The sequence below is a fragment of the Diceros bicornis genome, chromosome 1 (genome assembly GCF_020826845.1).
Source record: "Diceros bicornis minor isolate mBicDic1 chromosome 1, mDicBic1.mat.cur, whole genome shotgun sequence".
Classification (NCBI taxonomy): domain Eukaryota; kingdom Metazoa; phylum Chordata; class Mammalia; order Perissodactyla; family Rhinocerotidae; genus Diceros; species Diceros bicornis.
In genome coordinates, this window is record NC_080740.1 from 32,146,162 (window position 1) to 32,172,371 (window position 26,210).

The 26,210-nt window shown below is 34.6% G+C and overlaps 1 protein-coding gene across 13 annotated transcripts in view; it reads left to right on the forward strand.

The window, feature by feature from the left end:
• The window catches only part of FER (FER tyrosine kinase), a 438,558-nt gene that overhangs the window by 52,729 nt on the left and 359,619 nt on the right, over window positions 1–26,210 (forward strand). For 9 of the 13 annotated variants that reach the window (XR_009219711.1, XM_058538168.1, XM_058538187.1 and 6 more), the window contains one exon: window positions 21,976–22,149. The exons of 1 other annotated variant lie outside the window; for it this stretch is intronic. Coding sequence is in view for 11 of the 12 variants with exons in the window: in XM_058538168.1 (XP_058394151.1) it covers window positions 21,976–22,149 (174 nt within the window). In the remaining variant the exon portion in view is untranslated. Of the gene's footprint in view, window positions 1–10,826; window positions 10,905–11,836; window positions 12,212–21,975; window positions 22,150–26,210 lie in introns of all 13 variants that reach the window. 3 more of the 13 variants (XM_058538229.1, XM_058538240.1, XM_058538214.1) reach the window with 3 other exon arrangements.

Consider the following 26,210-nt stretch of genomic DNA (forward strand, 5'->3'; position numbering starts at 1 on the left):
TGTAGTAGTGACAAACTCGTTTAGTTTTTGTTTGTCTGGAACTTATTGTCCTCTTAGTATCTGGGGAATCTGTAGTGCTGTTACCCGGTCGTCTCATTCCTGACAATGGTAATTTGTATCTTCTTTTCTTTTCCTTTTTTTCTTTTTATAATTTTATTTATTTGTTTCCCCCCAAAGCCCCAGCAGATAGTTGTATGTCATATCTGCGCATCCTTCTAGTTGCTGTATGTGGGACTCGGCCTCAGCATGGCTGGAGAAGAGGTGCGTCAGTGCGCACCCGGGATCCGAACCCAGGCCGCCAGCAGTGGAGCGCGAGCTAACGACTAAGCCATGGGGCCGGCCCTATTCTCCTTTTTTTTTTTCTGATCAGACTGGCTAGAAGTTTATCAATTTTACTGTTTTATCTGAGAATCATTTTTTGATTTCATTAATTGTCTATTGATTTTCTGTTGCATTGATTTCTGCTCTGAAATCTATTAATTTTTTTCCACTTAATTTGGGGTTCATTTGTTTTTTTTCCCCCTGTTTTAATAAGGTGGAGGCTGAGATTATTGATTTAAAACCTTTTTTCTTTTGTAATACAAGCTTATAGTGTTCTTAGTTTTCTCTGAGTACTGTTTTAGCTACATCCCAGAAATTTTCAAATTTTCAAATTTCAAATTACTTAAATTTTCTTTCAGTTAAGAATACAGTTTAATTTTCCTTTTGATTTCTTCTTTGACCCATGTGTTCTTTCAAAGTCTGTTGTTTCATTTCCAAATATTTGATTTTTTTCCAGAAATATTTTTGTTATTGATTTCAAATTTAGTTCCATTGTTTTCCAAGAGCCTATTTTGTATGAGTTGAATCTTTTTAAATATATGGATACTTGTTTCATGACCCAGAATATGGTCTGTCTGGGTAACTGTTTCATGTGTAGTTGACAGTTTGCTGTTGTGGGTTGGAGGATTCTATAAATGACAATTAGGTCAGGATGATGGATAGTGGTGTTCAAGTCTTGTATTTCTTTACTGATTTTTGTCCACCTGTTCTCCCAATTATTGAGAAAGAAGTGTTGAAATCTCTGATTTTAATTGTGATTTTATTTATTTCTCCTTTTAGTTTAATCAGTTTTTATTTCATGTATTTTGAATCTCTGTTATTAGGTCCATAAATGTTTAGAATTGTTACTTTTTTTGTGTGTGTGAGGAAGCTTAGCCCTGAGCTAACATCTGTTGCCAATCCTCCTCTTTTGCTGAGGAAGATTGGTCCTGGGCTAACATTTGTGCCCATCTTCCTCTACTTTACATGGGATGCCTCCACAGCATGGCTTGGTAAGCGGTGCACATGTCTACACCTGGGATCCAAACCTGTGAACTCTGGGCCGCTAAAGCGGAGCATGTGAACTTAACCACTGCGCCACCAGGCTGACCCCTGTTACTTTTTTTGACAAATGAATTAACTTGTGTATTAGGTGACTGATGTTTTGGATTTTAAATTCCTTCTAAATTGACCCCTTTATGATTTATGAAATTAACTTCTTATTCCTGGTTATATATATATATATATACACATACACATATATATATTTTTTTTTGTGAGGAAGATTGGCCCTGAGCTAACATCTGCCAATCCTCCTCTTTTTGCTGAGGAAGACTGGCCGTGCCCATCTTCCTCCACTTTATGTGGGACGCCACCACAGCATGGCTTGCCAAGTGGTGCGTCGGTGCGCGCCCGGGATCCGAACCGGCGAACCCCGGGCCGCCGCAGTGGAGCGCGTGCACCCAACCGCTTGTGCCACTGGGCTGGCCCCATCTGGTTATATTTTTTCCTATGAAATCTACTCTGTCTGATATTAATATAACCACTCTAGCTTTGTTTTGGTTAATGTTAGCATGATATGTCCTTTTAAATCCTATTTGGTTCTTAAAGTGGGTTTTTTGTAGGTAGCATATAGTTGGGTCTTGCTTTGTTTCCTTATATGGCAATCTCTGCCTTTTAATTGGTGTGTTTAGACTATTTTCTTTTACTGTGATTATTGATATAGTTAGGTTTAAATCTATCATTTTGTCATTTGTTTTCTCTTTGTCATATCTGCTCTGTTTTTGTTCTTATTTTCCTATTTTTGGATTGAGTTTTTTTATGATTCCATTTTTACCTCCTTTGTTCGATTATCACTTATAACTATTTATTGTGTTATTTTAGTGGTTGCTTTAGGGTTTAATAGTATACATTTTTAACTTACTATGTATCTATTTTAGTGATCTGTACAACCTCGTCTATAGTAATATTCGTGCAATAGTATACTTCCATTTCTCCCTGCCTATCCTTTTGGTATTATTGTCATATATTTTAATTTTACATATTATAAACCCCATAATACATTATTATTGCTGTAAATAGTTGATTATCTTTTGAATAATTTAAATAATAAGAATATAAGTCTTTATATTTACTCATTGAGTTTCAACTCACGATACTCTTTATTTCTTTGTGTAGATCCAGGTTTCCATCCAGTATCATTTTCCTTCTGCTTTAAGGAGTTTATTTAACATTTCTTATTGTGGAAGTCTGCTGGTAATTCATTTTTTCTGGTTTTATAAGTGTGAAAATGTCTTTATGTTGTCTTTGTTTTTGAGAAATATTTTTGCTGTATGTAGAATTCTAGTTGGGCACTTAAAAAAATACTTGAAAGATGTTGCTGTATTGTTGTCTTGCATTGTTGTTGGTGAAATATTTTTGCTGAATTTTTTTTTCTTCTGGCTGTGCTTAAGATTTTCTCTTTATTGGTGATTTTAAACAATTTGTTATGTGCCTTTGTGAAGTTTTCTTTATGTGTCTTGTGTTAGAGGTATGTTGACCTTCTTATATCTGTGGGCTTGTAGTTTTCATCAACTTTGGAAAAATATGAGCCATTCATTTTTTTTTTTTTTTTTTGGCTGAGGAAGTTTCGCCATGAGCTAACATCCATTGCCAATCTTCTTCTTTTTGCTTGTGGAAGATTCGCCCTGAGCTCACATCTGTGCCCATCTTCCTCTGTTTTGTATGTGCGTCGCTGTGACAGCATGGCCGCCAATGAATGGTGTAGGTCCATGCCTAAGAACTGAACCCTAGCTGCCTAAGTGGAGCTTGCGGAACTTAACCACTAGGCCACAGGGCCAGCCCCTATCAGCCAATAATTTTTCAAAATATTTCTAGTCCTCCTCCTTCCTTCTTCTCTCTTTTAGGGGTCTCTGATTACATACATATTTGGCTGTTTGAAGTTATCACGCAGTTTACTGAGACTTTGTGTATTTATTTATTTACTTTTTATCTTTTCTCTGTGTTTCATTGTGGTTAGTTTCTATTGTTGTCTTCCATTTCACTAATCTTATTTTTTTTTATTTTTATTTATTTTTTATTTTTTTTGTGAGGAAGATCAGCCCTGAGCTAAGAGCCATGCCAATCCTCCTCTTTTTGCTGAGGAAGACTGGCGCTAAGCTAACATCTATTGCCAATCCTCCTCCTTTTTTTCCCTTTTTCTCCCCAAAGTCCCAGTAGATAGTTGTATGTCGTAGTTGCACATCCTTCTTAGTTCCTGTATGTGGGATGCTGCCTCAGCATGGCTGGACAAGTGGTGCGTCGGTGTGTGCCTGGATCTGAACCTGGGCCGCCAGTAGCGGAGTGCGCCACTTAACTGCTAAGCCACGGGGCCGGCCCCACTAATCTTATTTTTATACAGTGTCTAATCTGTCGTTAATTACATCCATGTATTTTTCATCTCAAACATCTTTTACTTCCTGTGCCCTGTGATGACTCTATCAATGGGATTAATTCTAACCCTCTTCCTGACCTCTCCTCTCCCAACAATGTCACCTCCTCCCTACCCCCTCCTCTGGCAAAGTCACTTCCTGTCTTGCCAATATTTAAATTTAAATATGCTTGTTTGTGCTATTCCTTTATCTTCACATGCCTGCCAAAACCCAGCTCTTCTTTTTGCCCCACACCTGTACTGTAGGGTGGAAGAACTGGAGAGAAGGAAACAGAAACTGAACAGTTGAGCCATTTCCGTGCTGAAAATGAGCAATTCATAAATAAATGAATCATCTGTAATAGTTCACTTTGAACCTTTTTTATATCTTTTATGTCTCTATTTAATATGCTTATTATTCCTTTAGTTTCTTAAACATATGGAATACAGTCATGCTAACTGTTTATTGTCCCTGTCTCTATCATTTGTGTTACTTCTGGGTTGGTTTTGATTGACTTATTTTTCTTCTCATTTTGAGTTGTATTTTCCTGCATCTCTATGCCTAGTAATTTTTGATTTGATGCCAGGCACTGTGAATTTTACCTTTTTAGGTACTGAATATTTTTGTATTTCTTTAAATATTCTTGAGCTTTGTTTTGAGATATGGTCCAGTTGCTTGGAGACAGTTTGATCATTTTGGCTCTTGCTTTTACCTTTGCTAGATGGGATCAGAGGTACATGTAATCTAGGTTGAATTTATCTTTTCTACTGGGGCAAGATTATTCTCAGTGCTCAAAGGATGCTTCTCATATTATGAAGTTTTGTTCTCTTAACTGTTGGGACCTGGCATGATTCCATGGCCTTATGTGACTCTAGACAGTGTTCCTTGTAATCCTTATGGGTGGGTTATTCCCTTGGCATAGAATAGTTTTCTCATACCCTCTAGCTAATTAGTACTTAGCTAAATAATCAAGAGGGAGTCTTTGCTGATCTCCTGAGTTTCCTCTTTGTGCAGCAGTCTCTTCTCTAAAAATCAGTCCTTGTCTCTTCTCTAGTACTCTGACTACCTCGGTGTCTCTGTGCTCTGAACCCAGTCTCTTTAACTCACAGAGATTACTGGGTTCTGCTTGGTTCTTCCTCCCTGGGCTGTGGCCTGGACGTTCAATAAGCTGGGGTGATCTTAGGGCTCAGTTCATTTATTTATAGTCTCTCAGAGTTCACTGTCCTTCACTGCCTGTAATCAGTGGCTTGAATACTGTTGTTTCGTATATTTTGTCCAATTTTTAGTTGTTTTAGGCAGGAGTATAAAGCAGTCCCTGTTTCTCTATCTTGAAAGGAAACAGAAGTCTTGCGACTAGTGATTTTTATGTCTTTATTTGAAAAAATTAAAATATACAACACAGTTTCAAGAATAGAACAAAGATTCCCCTATGCCCTCCACTATATTCATTAATTGTTAACATTTTGGCATATTTGTTCTATGGCTCTCTTTGTCTCTCAATATATTATATATATATATTTTTTCTGAATGATTTCCAAGTAATTTGAAGACATGTCCCTTTATTCTTAAATATTTAAGAATATATTTTCTACAACATATCCACAATATAATGATCAAATTTGGGAAATTTAGCATTGTTACCATTCTGTTATCAAAAATACATTCCATATCCAACTTTTGTCAACTGTCCCAATAATGTCCTTTTTTGGCAAATTTTTTTTTTCATTCTGATTCAGGATCTAATTCAGAATCACTTGTTTCATTTAGTTGTTATGTCTCGTCAGTTCCTTTAATCTGGAACACGAGTGTGAGAAATCATACTCAGTGTTCTGGTAATTTTTCTTTTTTACTTGAAGTTATTTTGAAGTATGTATATTCTGTCTTTAATCCCGAGGGCATAGTTTTTGTGTGGTTTTATTTTTCCATTTTTGTTGTTCATATTGCTTTTGGAGGAAATATTGGGAGACAGAGCCTAGGTAGCCATGTTTACTTTTAATTACCTGGACTGTTTCCCTATCATTCTTAAAACACTTCTTTACTTCTTGGCATACTAAGATATTCCAGGCTCATCTTGAGTGTTCCCTTTTCCTGTCCTGGAATAAACTCTTCCCCCTAGGAATCCTGGTTCCTTTTAGTAGAGAGAATATTTAGGTATTCAACCAGGTTACTATGTATGAAATTTTGGGTCTTACAGTATTTTGTAATCACAAATTATGCTGCAGTGAATAACTTTGTTACAAATGTGTTTTGTGTCATTATGAATATCTTCAGGGTAAATTCTTGGAAATGGGATTTCTAGGTCAAAGTCTAAATGTGTATGTAGTTTTGTTATATATTGCCAATATAAATATAAATTTCCTTTATAGATCTTGTACAATTTTGCATATTCACCAGGAGTATATGAGAGTGCCAGTTTCTGCATAATAGGGGCAACAAAGTGTGTTGTCAAACTTGAATTTTAGTTAATCTTGTAGGTAAGAAATGATATCTCCTGTGGCTTTATTTTGTGTATCTAATTATGAGTGAAATTAGACATCTTTTCATATGTTTAATAGCTATTTTGAGGACTTGTTTTATTCTATGCTAAAGGTTAATTGTATTTTGTGTTTTCTTATTCATCTAAAATTACACCTATCAGAAATAAAAGGCATACATATCAGAAAGGAAAAAGTAAAATTGTCTCTGTTTGCAGATGATGTGATCTTATATATAGAAAACCCTAAAGACTTCACCAAAGAACTATTAGAACAAATAAACAAATTCAGTAAAGTTTAAGGATACAAAATCAACATACAAAAATCAGTTGTGTTTCTATACACTAAGAATGAACTATCTGAAAAAGAAATAAATACAATAATCTCATTTACAATAGCATAAAACATACTTAGGAATAAATTTAACGACGGAAGTAAAAGATCTGTACTCTGAAAATTATAAGAAATTGACGAAAGAAATTGAATAAGGCACAAATAAATGGAAAGATATTCCATGCTCATGGAATGGAAGAAGTAATATTGTTAAAATGTCCATACTACACAAAGCTATCTATAGATTCAATGCAATCCTTATCAAAATTTCAGTAGCATTTTTCACAGAAATAGAAAAAACAATCCTAAAATTTGTATGGAACCACAAAAACCCTGAATAGCCAAAGTGATCCTGAGAAATAAGAACAAAGTTGGATGCATCACAATTCCTTATTTCACACTTTATTATAAAGCTATAGTAATCAAAACAGCATGGTACTGGCGTAAAAACATACACAGAGATCAGTCAAACAGAATTGAGAGCCCAGAAATAAGCCCATGCGTATATGGTCAACTAAAATTTGACAAGGGGGCCAAGAATAGTCTCTTCAATAAATGGTGTAGGGAAAACCGGATATTCACATGCAAAAGAATGAAACTGGACTCCTATATTACACCACTCACAAAAATTAACTTGAAATGGATTAAAAACTTAAATGTAAGACCTGAAAGTATAAAACTATTAGAAGAAAACACAGGGAAAAAACTCCTTAACATTGGTCTTGGCAACAGTTTTTTGGATATGATACCAAAAGTGGAAGCTATAAAAACAAAAATAAAAAGCTTCTGCACAGCAAGAAACAATCAGCAAAATGAAAAGGCAACCTATGGAATGAGAGAAAATATTTGCAAACCATCTATCTGATAAAGAGTTCATATCTCAAACATAAGGAACTCGTTCAACTCATGAGCAAAAAAAAAAAAATCCAATTAAAAAATGGGCAGAAGATCTGAATAGACATTTTTCCAAAGAAGACTTACAAATAGCCAACAGGTACATGAAAAGATACTCAACATGACTAATAACCAAGGAAATGTAAATCAAAACCACAGTGAGATATCACCTCCTGCCTGTTAGAATGGGTATTATCAAAAAGACGAGACAACAAATGTTGGCAAGGCAGAGAAAAGGGGACCCTTGTATACTGTTGGTGGGAATGTAAATTGGTACAGCTATTTTGGAAAACAGTATGGAAGTTCCTCAAAAAATTAAAAATAGAGCTACCATATGATCCAGCAATCCCACTTCTGGGTATTTATCCAAAGAAAATGAAAACACTAACTTGAAAAGATATATGCACCCTCATGTTCATTGCAGCATTATTTACAATGGCCAAGATATGGGAACAACCTAAGTGTCCATCAATGGATGAATAGATAAAGAAGATGTAGTATATATACACAATATTGTTCAGCCACAAAAAAGAAGGAAATACTGCCTTTTGCGACAACATGGATGGACCTTGAGGACATTATGCTAAGTGGAATAAGTCAGATAGAGAAAGACAAATACTGTATGTTCTCACTTATGTGTGGAATTTAAAAAAAGCCAACCTCATAAAAACAGAGAGTAGAATGGTGGTTGACAGGAGCTGGGAGGTGGGAGAAATGGGAAGATGTTGATCAAAGGGTACAAACTTCCAGTAATAAGAATAAGTTCTGGGGATCTAATATACAGCATGGTGACTATAATTAACAGTACTGTATTATATACTTGAAAGTTGTTAAGAGAGTAGATCTTAAATGTTATCACCACAGGAAAAAAAGGTAATTATGTGAGGGGATGGAAGTGTTAACTAACCTTTTTGAGGTAATCATTTTGCAATATATACATGTATCAAATCATCATGCTGTATACCTTAAACTTGCATATGTTATATGTTACTAATATCTCAATAAAGCTGAAAAAAATAAAGTAAAAATAAAATTGCACCTGTAAGAATAAAGTCAGCTCTCTACTGAAATAGTATAGTGATACAGATAATTCTCAAGTAACACAACCTATTTGAAGAGCGATATTAGCTTACCTTTTAAAAATGAAGTGGATTGAAATATATGTGTCCATATACTATGTGGGAATTAAAAGTAATGAAAAATGCTTTTTGATGAACTAGCCTTATTATTTAGTAGTCACATTATATATACACCAAAGGGAGTAGTATATGTATGTGTATATATGTATATAAAGTAACTTGAACCTCTATAACTAGAGTTTCAACTATATGTATTTTAAGGCAGTAATTCTTAAGCCTGACTATAGAGTCAATTCTGCTATAACGCTTGATTTAAAAACATAAATTTGTTCCAGTGCAATTGATATTTTAGGGAACAATTTGAGCGTAATGTGATTTTGTATTTGCTGTTGCACAAACCTGGAAGAAATGCTAGGTGAATGCTGAAAACTACCCAGCTGAACCGAGCTGCTTAGGAATATGTAAAATGCACACAGACATACACTTCCATCATTTACTGCTACCTCTTTTTACCCCTTGTAGTATGAGCCACACCCATCCACATGTGATATTGCAACTTTCTGTCCAAATTCAAATAATTCCTTCTACCACTTTACAATAAGTCACAAGTTGCATCCCTTCTGACACCTACTTTGATAAGCAAGCTTCAGGTCTTTTCAAGGTAAATGCCATGTTTATTGTAGTACTTATGTATTTCTTAAACACTTAATACATGTAAAACTGTGGAAAGTTTTTATTAGGTTCCTGTCTTTTTTTAATGTGTCCCTGATGAATTTTTTGAGTGTTGTGCCTCTAACACCATTTTTCCATAAGCTCTATGGTTTTTATTGTGTGATTTTGCACAACCCAGTGATTATTAGATACAAATGTTTTATTACAGCAGAACTTATTCGTTAGAATTACTAGGGGAGCTTTAAAATACTGTATGCTTGCAGCCCGTCTAAAAACCTATTAAATCAGAATCTCTGGTCATAGGATTCAAGAATTAGTATTTTTAAAAGACTCCCAGGCGATTCTTATTGCAGAGTTGTGAACCACTGGCCTAAGGAAACCAGGAAACTTGGACGAAAATGCAGAGAGGCAGGCTTTTGTGAATGGGAAGTACCTAAGGTTTCCTCAGCACTTGCAATTCAATCTTTGAAAATCCCAATTTTAGGGAAATTTAGTGACTTGTCTTCTGGATTTCTATATCTCACAAGGACTCAGAGATTCCAAAAACATTCTTCTTATGTAATAGGCAAACTCTGAATAAAAACTGTTGTTTCAGAGAACCATTTCTTTTGAATTATTGTTTGGTACAGAAACTATACATTCTTCCTGGAATTTTTATGTTGTATTTAATTCAAGCGAGAAGAAAGCAAGCAAGTAGTTGGAAGATATAGTCTGCAGAGAAAAGCTATTGATGACAACTATTATTTAGGTATTTTTCAAGCTTGAGTCATTTTGTTGATTATTTTCAATGCCTTATGGTAATTATAGCTCCAGTAGTAGTTTGTTCTTTGACTCAGTGTTCCAGAATAAATACTTTTTGGTATAATGAACTCAGAACACTTAAATGACTACCTGTTTATGGAATGCTGATTTACCTCACCAGACATCTGTTAGTTTAAAGGTGGAAAGCATGATGTGCTTTTTTAAAAGATATAAATTTTTTTGCTATAGGTAGTTTTCTCTTTTCAAAAATTCAGTACAGTGTTTCCTTTCTTTATATTGTATATTTATCCTAGTATAATTGATACTATTTACCTCTCTTTGCCTAAAACAGGCATTTTAGGATTTATGCTAATTATTTTAGAAACCTACAATGCTATTTAGTGTATGCAACTGATCTCTTTTTTGGGAGGGGATAGGGGAGAATAAAATTTCTGTAAATTGAATCATTTTTTCCTGTTTTTTTTATTGTGACGTAAGAGATAAATTTATTTCTAGGAATTATTTTTGGTCACAAAGCAGCAACATAAAAAAATCACATTTAGGAATTCAGCAAATCTTTTGAAATCATGCATTTCAGGTAAAAACAGTATTTTATGATATAATATTAATATTATTCAATATACAACTCAGCATTCTAAACAATGTTCTAAAACTTAAAACTCTCAAACCCGTAATTTTGTTTCCCTGGGGCATAGAGAAATGTGTACCATCTGTGTGTCTGTCTTAAAGTGGTGCTATTTGTAATTATCCAGTGGGGTATTGGGGTTGCTTTGATAAGAAGATGATGATTTATTTCTTAATTGTTCTACTTAGGGAGCTTTGAGGTGTGGGTCTTTATTTTAGTTAGAAACTCAAATATAGTGAGAGCCCTCTTTGATTTTCATCTTTATTTCTTCTAACAGAGCATGTCATATCAAGAATGACTCACTAATCTTGGCCTAGAAGGACTTCTTCACTTTAGATGTTACTCATGCTACAAAGTAGGTGGCCTAAAGGGAGTAGATAGCTTTTCCCTCTGGCTCTTAGCTTCTAATTTAATGTTAAAGTACTAACACAGATTAAAGATCACTGTGTAATTTGTAACCAGTTTATAAAGTACTCTCATCAGTTTAGCTTAGATAGTTGTTCTCAAAGTAATCTTTAGATGCAAGGATCTTTAGGTTCCCATACTTTGGTATCCTCCAAGCATCTTAGATTGTGTCAGGTCCAGTACATTAAGAGAGAGATTTGGGTTGAATCTGAGCTCTTCCATTCGTTACCTGTGTGACCTTGGACAGATTATTTAATCTCTCTGTCACTATTTATAAGGTGGAGATATTTGCCTCAGAGTGTTGATATAAGGAGTAAATAAGAGAAAGCCTATGAGTGTACAGGAGATATATAATGTTAAAGACGAGGAGCAGAGGGTAGTCTAGACATGCAAGGTTAGCTTTAATAGGGGTGGAGTTGGGGAGAAGTAATGGAGAACTTCAATTCTTCTCTTAGTTCTGTGTTACACAGGATGTGAGAGAAGAAAACAGTATTTATTTGATCGAGCTTCAGAGAAAGGGAGTGTCCTAAGTATACAGCTTGGTTCTTACCTTTAGGAGCAACTGCAGAGTTTTTGTTTTTTTTCCAGAGGTCTATTTGAGAGTTTTTAAAAAAGATTAGATAGAGCAGTAGCTGGAAAGGTTGATTGGAATGGGGGAGGAACGGGAGGGCTTTATTTTGTAAATAAATATTGAGCTGAAAGAGCCAATCAAGGACATTTTGAGGATACAGGAAATAGGGATAACAGAACAACTTCTCTAGGATGTAGATGGGGAATGGGAATGGGACTCAGAAGGGTGGAGAACAGGAATATCACAGAAGCTAGAGGTAAACATCTCTAGGAGCCTTACTGTAATTTATTTTCTTTAAAATCTTCAAATAGGCCAGCCCTGCGTTCAGAGATCCTCTAGAGCTGGATCAACAAAGGAATCCTCTGTGGACATGTGTAACAAAACTCATGGAGTTTATGAAGATGATGGTGAAGAGGGAAGTAGCTAAGTAGAGAAGAATTACAGGGTGCTGGAGCTGGAAGAGACTGTGGAGCTCTTTAATTCAGCCCCTAACTTTTGGTAGGAGAAACTGCTGAGGTTATGTGATTTGCTTGTGAAGGGCAAAGGTTACTCGGGCCAGTTATCTTTCTGGGTAATCTTCTTCCTGAGAAGAACAAGAAGAGTGGCCTTTAAGTCTAAGAAGAACAAAAGTAATTGAGGGACACTGAGTCTAGGAAGCTGGAAGAAAAAGTATTGGGAAAGAAAAGGTAATGTAGTTTCCTTCCTGGCCTGATCTGTGTTTAGATGTTTAGACTTACTCTTTTTTATAGCAATAGTAATATTCTGGTAGTCATATGGTTTCTGGAAATGGCTCTCTTACTTCTGAGACTGGGCAATGACTGAGCTAATGTGGCTCAGCATATTTGGTACTTAGAACCCAGCTGTTGATTTTGATTATATTGATTATTTTGATTTTATTTTACTTAAAAAATATTTATTTAATTATTTTTGGTCTACCTAGTATTTTTATTCAGAATTCGTTTTGGTTATTATGTTAGTGTTTGATAGTCTGAGAATTTATAGTACTTGAAGTAATAGAGGCTTAAAAGTTTCGACCCTTCCATTGTTAGAAAGACTTTAATTAAATAGAGAAGCTGAAATTCCCCTTATCATTGAAGGACATACTTAACTCATGATTTATCTCTCGCTGACGCACATAAGACCTTTGGTTCTTTAAAAAGCTCCTGCAGATGAGAACACACCTGCCATTCTGGATGCTGTGACATAAACTGTACAGGGAAGGAGGCTAGTCAATTCCTGCTTCATTTACAGGGGAAGAAATTTTAAATGCTGTAAGAAAAATTAAGATATCCAGGAACTCATCACATTGAGTTACAGAATTGGTGGGGTTTCATTTGTGTAACCAGTTTATGAAAATGATTATATTTTCATTGTGAAGTATTTGAATGTCCCAAGGCTATTTGACTCAGATATGGTACTGATAGTGCGGTTTTTTTCATGCTGCTTGTGCTTGGATTTATTGAACTTCTTGAATCTGTGGGTTTCTAGTTTTCATCAAGTTTTGAATATTTTCAGCCATTATTTCTTCAAATACTTTTCCTATCCTCCTCTTTGTCTCCTTCAAGGTTTCTAATTACACATATGTTAGATCCCTAGGAGGTGTCCTACAGCTCAGTGATGTTCTGTTTATTTCTTTTTTTCCTTTTCGATAGTTCATATTGCTATGTGTTGTTTGTTGAGTTTTGTTTGGGGGCACAGTTAAATTACTTAGAAAGAGTTTGATCCTTTTGGATCTTGGTTTTAAGATTTGTTAAGCAGGATCAGAGCAGTGTTAACACCAGGGCTAATTACTCCCCATGACCAAGGCAAAACCTTTTTGAGTACTCTACCCAGTGCCTCATGAATTATCAGTCTTTCTGGTGTGGTTGGTGGGAAGAGGCACTGTTCTCCACTGCGTGTGAGCACCAGGTACTGTTCCCTCTAATCTTTGCAGCTAGTTCTTTCCCCAGTTCATGTAGTTTCCTCAGAGGCATGCACTGATGAGTATTCTACTGAATACTAGAGGGGGCCCTGCTGCAGATCTCCAGTCTTCTCTCTGCACCTCTGTCCTCTGCTGTAGTGTGTCCCATACGCTCTAGCTGCCTTGTTCGTCCCAGACTCTCAGTTCTGTCTCCTCTACTCAGGGATGCTGCTGGGCTCTGCTTCAGTTTCTCCTCCCTGTGCCGCAGCCTCTCAAGTCAGTAAGTCAGGGCAATTGTAGGCTTCACCTTGTTTGTTTCCTTCTCTCAGCGATCACTGTTCTTCACTGCCTGATATCTAGTGTCTCGAAAACTGTTGTTTCATATATTTTGTCCATTTTTTGGTTGTTTCAGGTAGAGGGGTTACCCAATCTGGTCCGTTATTCCATCTTGGCTGATTTTATTTTTAAAGATTTCTCTAATAACATTTTATTTTTCTTCTGATAAGGTATGATTAGTATTTATGAACTCAGACTACTTATTTAGAATTCAAGATAATTCAGATCAGGGGAGGCTTTGCATTATTATTTTAAAAAAATAAAAGTAAACCAATATAAGTGGTGTGAGGCCCAGAGAGTTTTCTGCTTGACCTTTGAATTTATCCCGTGTAATGGCATGTCACTCCCCTGCCTAAAATTCTCTAATTAGATGTTGTAAATTAGTATAAAATCACACTTTTTACTCTGACTTTGAAGTCTATGTTTGTTCTGGACTTCTACCTCTGATTGCACTTGCCTTAGGAAAGTATCTCCAGGCAGAAAACTGGGGCAATTTTAGGACTTGCACTTCTCTTTGGGATTCTAGTACTGTGCTGCCTTTTGTCCAGTGTCTGAAAACAGTAGTGTCATACATTATGTCCAGGTTTCTAGTTGTTTTTAATGGGAAGACGAGTTTGATTCCAGTTACTGTGTCATGGCCAGAAGACATCCTGTCCTTTATTAGTTATTTTATCTCTTCTTTTTAGCATTGTTCCTAGCACAAAGGAATCATGATCAATGATCTCTTGTTTCCTTCAGCTCATTTCTGAGTGTCTGCTAATATGCATGATTATTTTGTAAATTACGAATTACTGATACATAGAAATGTAAGTCGTTCTGGCAGGATCTCTACTGCACATTTTATACTATAATGGTTTATAACATTGTGTAATTTCAGGTGTACATTATTATCAGGTTCTGTATAGAGTGCATCGTGCTCACCACCAATAGTCTAAGTTTTATCTGTCAACACACATATGTGTCCCTTTATCCCTTTTGCCCACCCCCTATCTACCATCTTTGAGTAGATATTGTTTTATATTTTTTCACACTATCAAAATAATGATTAAAAAATAGCTCACCTTGTCCTATATTATTTTCCTTTAGGTATAATTTTGGCTTCCAGTGTGATGATTGTTTCCTGTTATGTATGAGGGCTGCAGTTTAATTTCATGGAAGCATCTGTACTAAATCTGGAATGATGTGGTGAAGGCTGGTGTTTCATGTTGTAGTTGGCTATCTCTTTAGAAGTGCTATCATAGTGTTAGGTCACAGTGTGTGCCTCATTTGAGCAGCTTGTGTATGGAATTTGAGACGGTACATGAATCATTTTGATTTTCATTAGTTCTAATATTTAAATTTTTACAAGACAATTCGGTTTTGAAGACAAAACGAATGCTGTTATCTTTTCCACATTTCATATTTTTATTTTCCGTAGTTTTTGAAGCATATGCCCACACAAGACATTTATTTGTCTTACAGAAATAATATTGTACTCTATAAACTGTTCTGCAATTTGGCTTTTTTATCTAATTATTTATCTTGGGTTTTCTCTATATCATTTCATATGAAGTTACTTTATTTTTTTAATGGTTGCATATCATTTTATCATTTATTTCTTTAATTTCTTATTGACGGACTCTTTTTGCTATTAAAACAGTGTGATAAATGTCCTTGTAAATATGATCTGTATACTTGTGCAAATGTTTTTGTGAGATAAATTCCAAGAATTAGAATTTCTAAGTATAAAGTTTTGCCCACTTAAAATTTTAATAGCTATTGCCAAATTTGTTTTTCAGTAATTTCCATTTCCACTAACAGTAAATTAGAGAACCTGTTTCCCCAAACGCTTACCTATAGTATATATTATCATTTTATTTAATTTTGTCAACATAATATATGAAAAATAATCATTTCAAATGGTTTTGTTTGTATTTTTTTATTATTAGAAGGGGTAAGCCTCTTCCTTTAAAATATTTTACTCTTCTATCATTCTCTTGTTTAGGAGCATTTCAGAAACAATGTTAAATAACACTGTTGACATTTAGCAGCCTTGTTTTGTCTTTGACTTTTATGCGAGTACTTCTATATATGGCTATTAAGTATGTGCTTCTGAAATGTTCCAGAACTTGTTATAAGATATTTTTTTAAATGGATTCTTTTGTCCTATTAATATTTTATTTAAGATTTTTGCATTGCTGTTCATAAGTGAATTTATTTTTGTAGTGTCTTTGTCACTTTTTGATATCTGCATTAGGGTGATTTTAGGAACTTTTTTTCACTCTCTGTTCTTAGAAACAGTTTAGGTAGGACCAAAGGTATCTGATTCATAATGGCTTATAACTATTCATTAGCTAAAAATGTTTGAGCTTTGCACTTTATTAGAGGTATTTTATTGATCATTGTTTATGATAACCATGTACTGCATAGTAATTGATTTCTTTGAATTTCCTATCTATAAAAGTTAGGATTCAGTCAGGAAAACAGAGCCTACACCATGTAGTTCCATAGATAGGATTTAATTTTGGGAAATATGTTCAAAAGTTTTGGAAGAGCTAAAAGCAAGCAGAGGAAGGTAAGGCAACTCAGAGATTAGTAACTGCATGGAGCCTCTACCGTCTGTAAAGCTACAAAGGGTGGAGGAGGGCTAATTTCAACTGTGGAGAGACAGAGCGAGACAGAGAAATATCCTGCCTTCTTTCTCCTGCCCTCAGCCTTCTGCCAGTACCTCCCATTGCCCAGAGTAACCAGAAGCCTGTTAGCAAGAGAGAGCCTGTGAAATATAGTTTACAGAGATCAGGTCCCTGTAGGTAAAGGACTGAGAATATATTGTCAGCAATCGAATGATCTGTACACTATCTCTGGGAGTGTCAATTTTGGTAATTTATATTTCTCTTTAAAGGAAGAAAAAAATAATAGCCATTCTATTTATTCTTTCAAATTTTTCTCTCAAGCTGCTTATAATTTCATCTTAATCTGTGGTTATTTCTCATTTCTTAGACCTAATTTTAGATAATTTATTTCCTTTTTTCTTATAGTTGTCAGCTCTCCTTTTTAATGTTATCAACATTATTTTTCCTGTTTTTGTTTTTTTCTAATTCATAAATACTTTTCTTTTTTTCTTTTCAATTCCTTCTTTATACTTTCTTTAGTTTTACATTGTTCTTCCTTTTCTAATTTATAAGATTGAATGTTTGTTTTCTTACTTAGAAATGCAAGTGTCAAGTTTGTGATTCTTTCTTTAAGCAAATTGAGCTGTATATCATAGATTTTGGTAGTCAATATTTTACTTACTGTTATTTTATAGGTCTTCTGTTAGTTTAAAAAACTTTATTTTTTGGCCCATGTGCTATTAGGAATGATTTGACCTTTTTCCCTTAAAAAAATCTGTTAATTTTTTCTCTTTAATTGCAAGAAGCTAACTAGAGGATATAGCATGCACTATTTCTAGTTTTGAGGAACTTTATGAAATTTTTTTCGAACCCAATATTATCTAATTAAAAAAAATATTCCACAGATTCTTTTAAAATAGATATTATCTATACCTATAGTGTATAGGGTTTTATATATAATGATAAATCAAACATATTCATTATTAAGTTACTTATTCAGATACTCTGTATTATTTATTTTTTCTATTTGTGACAGGCTGAGATGGATATATTTAATTCTCCCACTACTTTTGATTACTCTTTGCATTTTTCATCATTTTTGCTTTGTGTGATTTGATGCATTGTTTTCTGGAATGAAAAGATTCATGACCGTTATATATTCATTGTGATTGATATTCTTTTGCATCATAATGTGCCATTCTTTGTTTTATATTTTGTGTCTAGAATTCAACTTTATTTCCTTTAAATATAATGACTACTAGATCTCATTCACATTTTCCTAGGGGGAGGTCTCCTTGTCTTTTTGTTGTTGTTATGTATTATTTTATTCTACTGATGTTTCTTATTCATTGCATATGGTGAAGTTTTTTTACCCCTCTGATTTGATAATGTTTTCCTCTTCATAGATGTTTATCCCATTTTCATATAATGTTTAACAGATGTGTTTAGAATAATTTTTATTTTGCAACTTATTTTTAATTGTTAATCATTTTATTGTTTCTTGTTTTTTCTTTCTTTTTTGTAAAGGACATTGTTAACTTTCCTTAAAATTACTTTTGATAATTCACTGGGTCTATATAGTATGCTTTTTTCTAAACATTCACTTGTTTAAATTTTAAAACTTAAAAATTATAGACTTAAATCTATATTTCTTTATTTACAAACTTTAGACCTAAGGCTGTCTACTGATTGTTCTATGTAAAAGGTTAGGAAATGAACATACATACTTACATTTTTTAATCAATCTTTCACTCCCGATTTTTGTTAGTCTCCTTTGGGATTTTTGTCTAGTCTGTTATAGTTAAATGATTCCTACTTTCACATTTTGTACCTCTTCTTTCAATAGTTATGATATTTATATTTATTTTGCAAGCTTAACCACAGTGGTTTTATTTTCAAATTGTATTGTTCTTTGCCTGTGATTAAATTTTTCTAACTTTAGAAAAATTGAACTTCAGATATTTTTGCTTTTTAATATTTGTTAACCTATCTGTAGCTTTCAGCATCACTGACTCTGCTGGTAAAATCCCATTATGAAGAATATTATTAAGAAAATTATTACCATTAAGCAGGATTCTGTATAATAAAGCAATTTGAATATCTACAGATGGCCTGCAGTATTTTGTTTATTAGGTTACAAAGAATTATCTTCCACAGATTATCCTAATTAACAAATAATTTATCTATGCTCTAGTCATTGCTCTTCCATAACCAAAAAGCCATATCTGCAAAGTGCTATACTAGTTTTATTGCAAATGTTGAAGTGCATTTTTACTTTTGTTTGTTTATCAAGTGTCTGTTAACGTTTTACTCTCCTCTCTTTATAACAAATATTCCAGCCACCCATCTAATTCAAGTTATACACCACCCACACATTTGCCCACTCATCCATTCCTTTTAGGCATGCTTCGTATTGCATTCTGTGCTGCTCTGCTTCCTCTCTGGTTTTTTTTTTTTTTTTTGTGAGAAAGATCAGCCCTGAGCTAACTTCCATGCTAATCCTCCTCTTTTTGCTGAGGAAGACCGGCTCTGAGCTAACACCTATTGCCAATCCTCCTCCTTTTTTTGTTTTCCCCAAAGCCCCAGTAGATAGTTGTATGTTATAGTTGCACATCCTTCTAGTTGCTGTATGTGGGACGCGGCCTCAGCATGGCCGGAGAAGCGGTGCGTCGGTGTGCACCTGGGATCCGAACCCTGGGCCGCCAGTAGCAGAGCGCGCGCACTTAACCACTAAGCCACGGGGCTGGCCCCCTCTGTTGTTTTATCAGTTGAAGGTAGACCTGTTAATTTTTCCTTCCTCATCATAATTGGCATTGCTAATTAATTCCAGGTTTAAACAATTAAAAAAATCATTTAATGGCATATATTCAATTTATGGTTTTATTCTACATTTGTCCCTACTTTCTTCCCTCCCTGTCTCTGTCTCCCTTTCTTTCTTCTTTCAAAGAATATTTAGTAGCTATTTTCTCAGACATCACAGTAAATACGTAAAAGAGTCAATAAAGAGAGATGGTACTGCTCTCATGGAGCTTCCTTTCTAGTTGGGGAGAAGTTTAAAAAACAGACAAACCCGAGTATACATACAGACAAATAGTGGTTTTAAGTGCTGAGAGAAAATAAGAGAGAACAACAAGGATTAGATTTACATGAGATTTAGCTGATTCTGAAAGGAAGAGATGGATCTTACTATGTGAAGGAGAGGATGAGCTTCCAGGAAGAGAGAATGTTTAGGAAACTGAAGGAAAAACAATGTCCTAGAATTTATTTAGCTGGGTAGAGAATGGCAAACCATGAAGTCGGAAGGATAGACAGAGGATAGACAATGGGAGACATTATAGGTCTTAGAAAAAAGTTTGAATTTTTCTTTAAATGAAAAGGAAAGCTAATGTAGTGTTTTTTTGCAGGAGAATGACATTAATTTCTTTTCCTACTTTAAGGGGAATGGGTTGGAAAGGAGCATGAGTAGAAGAGAGAACATCAATTAGGAGATATTGTAATAGTCTAAGCCAGAGATAATCATAACCTCCAAAAGCAGTAGCAGTGAAGATGGAGAGAAATGGGTGGATTTCTGGTAGACTTTGGAGGGAGAATGAGAAAGACTTGTTGATGGATTGTTCATGGAGAAGGGTGACCTGAGTTCCAAAGGAGCAGAAGCTTTTAGGGAGAGAGGGAATGTTTATTAGCAGTATTGGGAGGTTGGGAATGGGATAAAGCCAGGTTTCTGTGAAAGCTAAAAGATTAATGGAAAATTCTGATTAGAGGTGTAAGGAGTTTTCTAATCATAGAGCAGGAGTTCTTGAGAGTACAGGATTCTACAGAATCCTGTAGTGTCCTGGGTCGGATTAGGAGATATTGAGAGCAATATGAGATTGACAGTTGGGGTGATAATATGTACCTTGGGAGGCTTGGACTTCCCACAGTGACCACAGTGAACAAGGCTTTAGGTAGGATGAGATGTGTCCTTCCGGGAGGAAGAAGGTAATTTGGCCTAGTTCTGTGGTCTTTAATGTTGGCTTCCAAAAAAGGCTTCTCCCCTAGGCTGCAAGGACTCTTTCTTACATAGAATAACAAAAATCTATTGCTATAAAGCACTTAGAGAATATTTATTGTTTGAAGATAGAGAAAGAAACACTGATTCTTCTCACTTTTGTTGGTAGCCTTAACATTCTGTACATACTATGGAATGTTTTCCCAACATTGTATTTTTTAGGGTGAAAATATCAAATGAAAAAGGCAAAGATACAAGAGTTATTAAGGCCATTTATTTTGTTTGTTTAATCCATGTTTGTATGTTTTTTTGTTGTTTCCATTTTTGTTAAATTTTTTATTTTAGTGGAAGAGCTACAACAGTTTTAAATTGCTTTGTGGTATTAAGAACATATTAGTGCTTAGATTCTTGAATTTGAAAGTAAATATGATGAGTTCATAGGATACATGTCTTGTTCCATGTTCATAATAGCATTTCACAACTAAAAATTACCACCCCCTCCCAAACAAATGTCCTCAAAGGTTAATTTTTTATTTTGAAAAATACATATTGCAGTGTATTAAAAACAAGATTACTAAGTTAGACTCTGGCGAGTTCTGACTGTGACAAGAATTTGCTCCCTTTAGGCTATAATTTTGATTTAGATGCTTATCAGATTTTGATTTAGGATTATATTGGAATACTAACAGAAAGAATAATTCTGTTGATTCACAGATCAAAAGTAATAGCATAGAAAAACTATTCTTATAATGTCTGAAACCATACCTTGTCTATTTTTTTTATCTTTAATATGGGTCCTCCCTGACCATGCTAAGTCTCCAATAATTGTTTCTGAGTAGAATTTTGAAGACTTCTAGTGAAGAGCATTTCTCTGTTACTTTTTTTCAGTATTTATAAGCTAGAACGTCTAATATCAAATGACTTGTTCTTCCAGCACTATTCGTATGCCCATTTGTCCCAAACTCCCCACTATGTGTCTCTGCTATTGAGGCAATGTGTTCTGCTGGAAAAACCATTGAGAACTAATGGTATTTATTAAGAAAAGATAAAAGATAGAAATCTGGAGAATACCGGTATGTAAGACATAAGCAGCAAAAGAAGAATAGGTAGGAATTTTTTGGGAGAGAGGAAGACAAGTCAGTATATTGGAGGATAAGAAGCCATGCAAGCCAAAAAGAAGAGTTTCAGGAAGAAGTGAATCAGCAGGATCAGAAGCCACAGAGAGGAAGGTTAGGAGTGAAGATAGAAAATTTCTGTTGCATTTGACCATTAGGAAATAGGACCTTACTGGGAAATTAGAATGGTGTAGGCAGAAGCAATATATCAGTGTGTTGGAAAACAAACAAGAAATGATAAAATGAAGAATGTAAGTGTGGACTCTGAAAGAGTCCCTTAATCCTTTTCTTAGTATTCTTCATAGTCTCTGATTACTGAATTTTGAGTGTGTGTACTTGAAGTTGAAGATGTTAAATATGAGCCGTTCATAGCTCATTGCACAATTGCCCAAAACCTGCCATTTTTATATTAATGTAATAATTTGTGTAAAACTAAATAGACTTCTTAAACACTTAAAGCGTAGCTAAATGGAAATCTCTAATACAAGTAATAATTTTATTTCTTTCTTTTTTTTAAAAGTCTTGGCTACTTATGATTCAGCAGACAGAACAACTTAGTAAGATAATGAAGACACATGCAGAGGACCTAAATTCTGGACCCTTACACAGGCTCACCATGATGATCAAAGACAAGCAACAGGTGAAGAAAAGTTATATAGGTGTTCATCAGCAGATAGAGGCAGAGATGATCAAGGTTTGTCTTTCCATTCTGGAATTCTTTCTTTAATCTGATTCTTAAATTCACTGAAATATTTTATCCTGTTTGACTTTTAAAAATTGTTTAGTCATCTTTTTCTGACAAGAAATAGGTTTTGGTATCTCTAATAAGTAATATCTTATTTTTACTGAATATAAAACATTATTGATTATAAGATATACTGCTACTTTATATAGTCCTGTGAAAGAAAAAAAATACTGCCAATTAAACTATGATACAATACTTTTTTATCACTTAGAATTTTTATTTTTTACTTACTGAAATAGCTCTTTTATATTTTTTTAAAATTTGTGTCATGTATGACTGCATATAATAAAAAAGAAAATATAGGCAAAATAAATTAGGATATTTCTAAATTTTCTTCACATTCTGATTCTGTCTCTTCTGGTTAACTTTTTACAATGATTTTTATGAGGAAAATTTGCAAATGTACAAAAGAAGAGAGAATAGTAAAATGAACTCCAACTTACCCATCCACCACATAGTCCATATTTTTTTCATCTATACTCTCACCCACTTTTTCTTCTACACTGGATCATTTTAAAGAAAATTCCAGATATCATTTTATCCATAAATATTTTAATATGTATTGTTAAAATAAATGCTCTTTTTTAAAAAAACAAAACTATATTATTAACTCACTTAAAAATAACAATAATTCCTTAATGTTATTAAATATCTTGACTGTGCTCAAATGATTGTTGTTTAAATTTTTTTTACAGTTGGTTTATTTGAATCATGATCCAAACATGGCCCACATGTATTTAAATAATTCTTTTTTAATCTGTAGCTTCCCCTTCTCTCCTCTTTTAAAATGCCATTTATTTGTGGGAAAAACTGGGTAATTTGCTCTATAGAATTGAATTTTCTTCATTTTGGGTTTTGCTGTTAGTATCTTGTGATATGATTTCACATATTCCTTCATCCTCCCATTTTCCTGTAAACTGAAAGTTAGATCTAGAGGCTTGATAAGATTCTGGCTGTTTATTTTGGGCAAGAATACGTTGTAAGTGCTGGTAGAGACTTCCTTTTGTTTCATATCAGGAGGTATATGGTGTCTGCTTATTTATCTTTTTGTGATGTTAAACTTGACTAATGGGTTCCAGTGTTGCCAGCCTGATCAGTCTATTAAAAAAGTTTCCCTTCAGTCTTTTACTAGTAGTTTTAGAATCAATTGATGTTCATAGCTTAGATCCATTATTTTAGTGGGGGTTGTAAAATGACAGTATTTTACTTCTGTCATTCCTAATGCAATTGTTAGCTGAAAATTTTCAATAAAAAATTCTCCTATATCAACTATTTAGTTACCCTAAGGTATAGTTCATATAGGGAAGGCAGGATAAGTGCTTGCTTTTTACAATGAATTTGCCAGTTTGCAGAATAATGAATTGGTTCTTTAGCAACTTTAGAAGTTAAGATTCCAGTTTCCAGTCCAGCATGTAAGAAGTTTGGAAGCTTCTACTCCATCCTAACAAGTAAAAAGCTGAACAAATTGAAAAATCAACAACTCTTCTTAGATCCATAAGAGAAGTGAGGTCACAGGGCAAATGGCTGCCCCCAAAATTGGAGACACCAACAAACAGAGAGAATCACAACCTGTCAGTGCAGCAGTCTCCTTGAGAACGAGTGCTGGGTGTAGGAAAACCTGAACTACACGTAACTGACAACTTCTGAAGGTTCAGTGTGGACAACTCTGCAGTTAAAACAACAGGAGGACCCAGTTCTTGAGGGGACCCCTGCACTTTTGTGAGTTTTGTCCCCCCCATATCTCTATCAGGTTCTCACAGTGACTATCAGAGAAAAATCTCATGCTCCCGGCAGGGGGAGGGGAAAAGGAACCATTTTGACATATGCCAGAGCATTCTGTTCTTAACAATGTCTGCCCTCAGTAGAACCTATTTAACCAGAGCCTAACTGACCTGGGGGAAGGGAAATACCCAACTCCAGCCCACTCTAGCCATCCTGTCCCATGTAAGTGGGAGTGGGGACTCAGAAGCACATGTGAAGTTCACAATCCAAAGGCACAGGCTCAGTAAAATCCTGAGACCTAATTGTAGGACTATAAATATTTCTCCTCCCATGACAGCTTATCACCACATTAGTAAAGATCTATTTACATCAGTGTTTTTACCCAGTACATCATGCTTGGCAATCAAGATAAAATGATCATGCATACCACAAGGCAAAAAACACAATTGAGAGAGACAGAGCACGCACCAAAACCAGACATGGCAGAGATGTTGTAATTATCAGACTGGGAATTTAAAACAACTATGAATAATATGCGAAGGGCTCTAACGGATAAAGTAGACAGCATGCAAGAACAGATGGGCAATGTAAGCAGAAAGATGGAAGTACTACGAAAGAACCAAAAAGAAATGCTAGAGATCAAAAACAGAAGTGAAGAATGCCTTTGATGGGCTTATTAGGATACTGGGCATAACTGAGGATCTCTAAACTTGAGGATATATCAATAGAAATTTCCAAAACTGAAAAGCAAAGAGAACTAAGATTGAAAAAAAAAATGAAAAGCATATTCAAGAACTATGGAACAACTACAAATGGGAATACCAGAAGGAGAAGAAAGAGAGAAAGGAACAGAAGAAATATTTGAAATGATAATGACTGAGAATTTCCCTAAATTAATGTCAGACACCAGAAGATAGATCCAGGAAGCTCAGAGAACACCAAGCAGAATAAATGAAGGAAAAAACTACACCTAGGCATATCAAACTAGAGAAATCAAAGATAAAGAAAAAAATTCTGACAGAAGCCAAAGTTAAAAAAAAGACCTTACCTATAGTAGACCAAATATAAGAATTACATCTGACTTCTCCTCAGAAATCATGCAAGCAAGAAGAGGGTAGAATGAAATGTTTCAAGTGCTGAGAGAAAAGACTCATCCTCCTAGAATTCTGTACCCTGTGAGATTATCCTTCAAAAGTAAAGGAGAAATAAAGACTTTTGCAGACAAACAAAAATTGAAGGAATTTGTTGCTAATAGACTGAGAAGGAAAATGATACAGATCAGAAACTTGGATCTACATAAAGACAGGAAGAGTACTGGAGAAAGAATGAGTAAAGATAAAATAAAAACTTTTATTTTTCTCATCTTTAATTGATATAACAGATAACAGTTTGTTGGAAATAATGATCACAACAATATATTCGATTAAGTACACTCATGTATATATCTTGTGTGTGTATATATACATGTTTATGTATGCTTATATGTAAATAAAAAGAATGACAGCAATGATACAACGGATGAGAAGGAGGAATTAGGATTATTTTGTTATTGTGAAGTACTCACATTACCTGTGAAGTGGTAGAGTGTTATTTGAAAGTGGGCTTGGATTAGTTATAAATGTATATTGCAAACTCTAGGGCAACCACTAAAAAATGTAAAAAAAGAAATATAGGGCCGGCCCCGTGGCTTAGTGGTTAAGTGAGCGCGCTCCACTGCTAGCGACCCGGGTTCGGATCCTGGGCTCGCACCGACGCGCTGCTTCTCTGGCCATGCTGAGGCCGCGTCCCACATACAGCAACTAGAAGGATGTGCAGCTATGACACACAACTATCTACTGGGGCTTTGGGGGGGAAAAATAAATAAATAAAAATCTTTAAAAAAAAAGAAATATAAATGATATGCTAAGAAATGAGGGAGAATGGAATCATATAAAATACTCAAAACCGCAAAAGACAGAAAAAAAGTGGAGGACAAAAATAGGAACAAATAACAAGAGTAACAAATAGGAAACAGTAGGAAATATGGTAGATGTTAATTCAAGTAAATCAGTAAGTACTTTGAAGGTCAGTGGTCTAAATGGACCAATTAAAAGACAGAGATTGTTAGAGTGGATCAAAAAATAAGATCCAACTATATATTGTCTTCAAGAAACCCACTTTAAATATAAAACATATATGAATTAATAGTAAATGGATGGAGAATGCTAACACTAATCAAAAGAAAGCAAGAGTAGCTACATTAATTTCAGACAGGGCATATTTCAAAGCAGAGAAATTTATTAGTGATA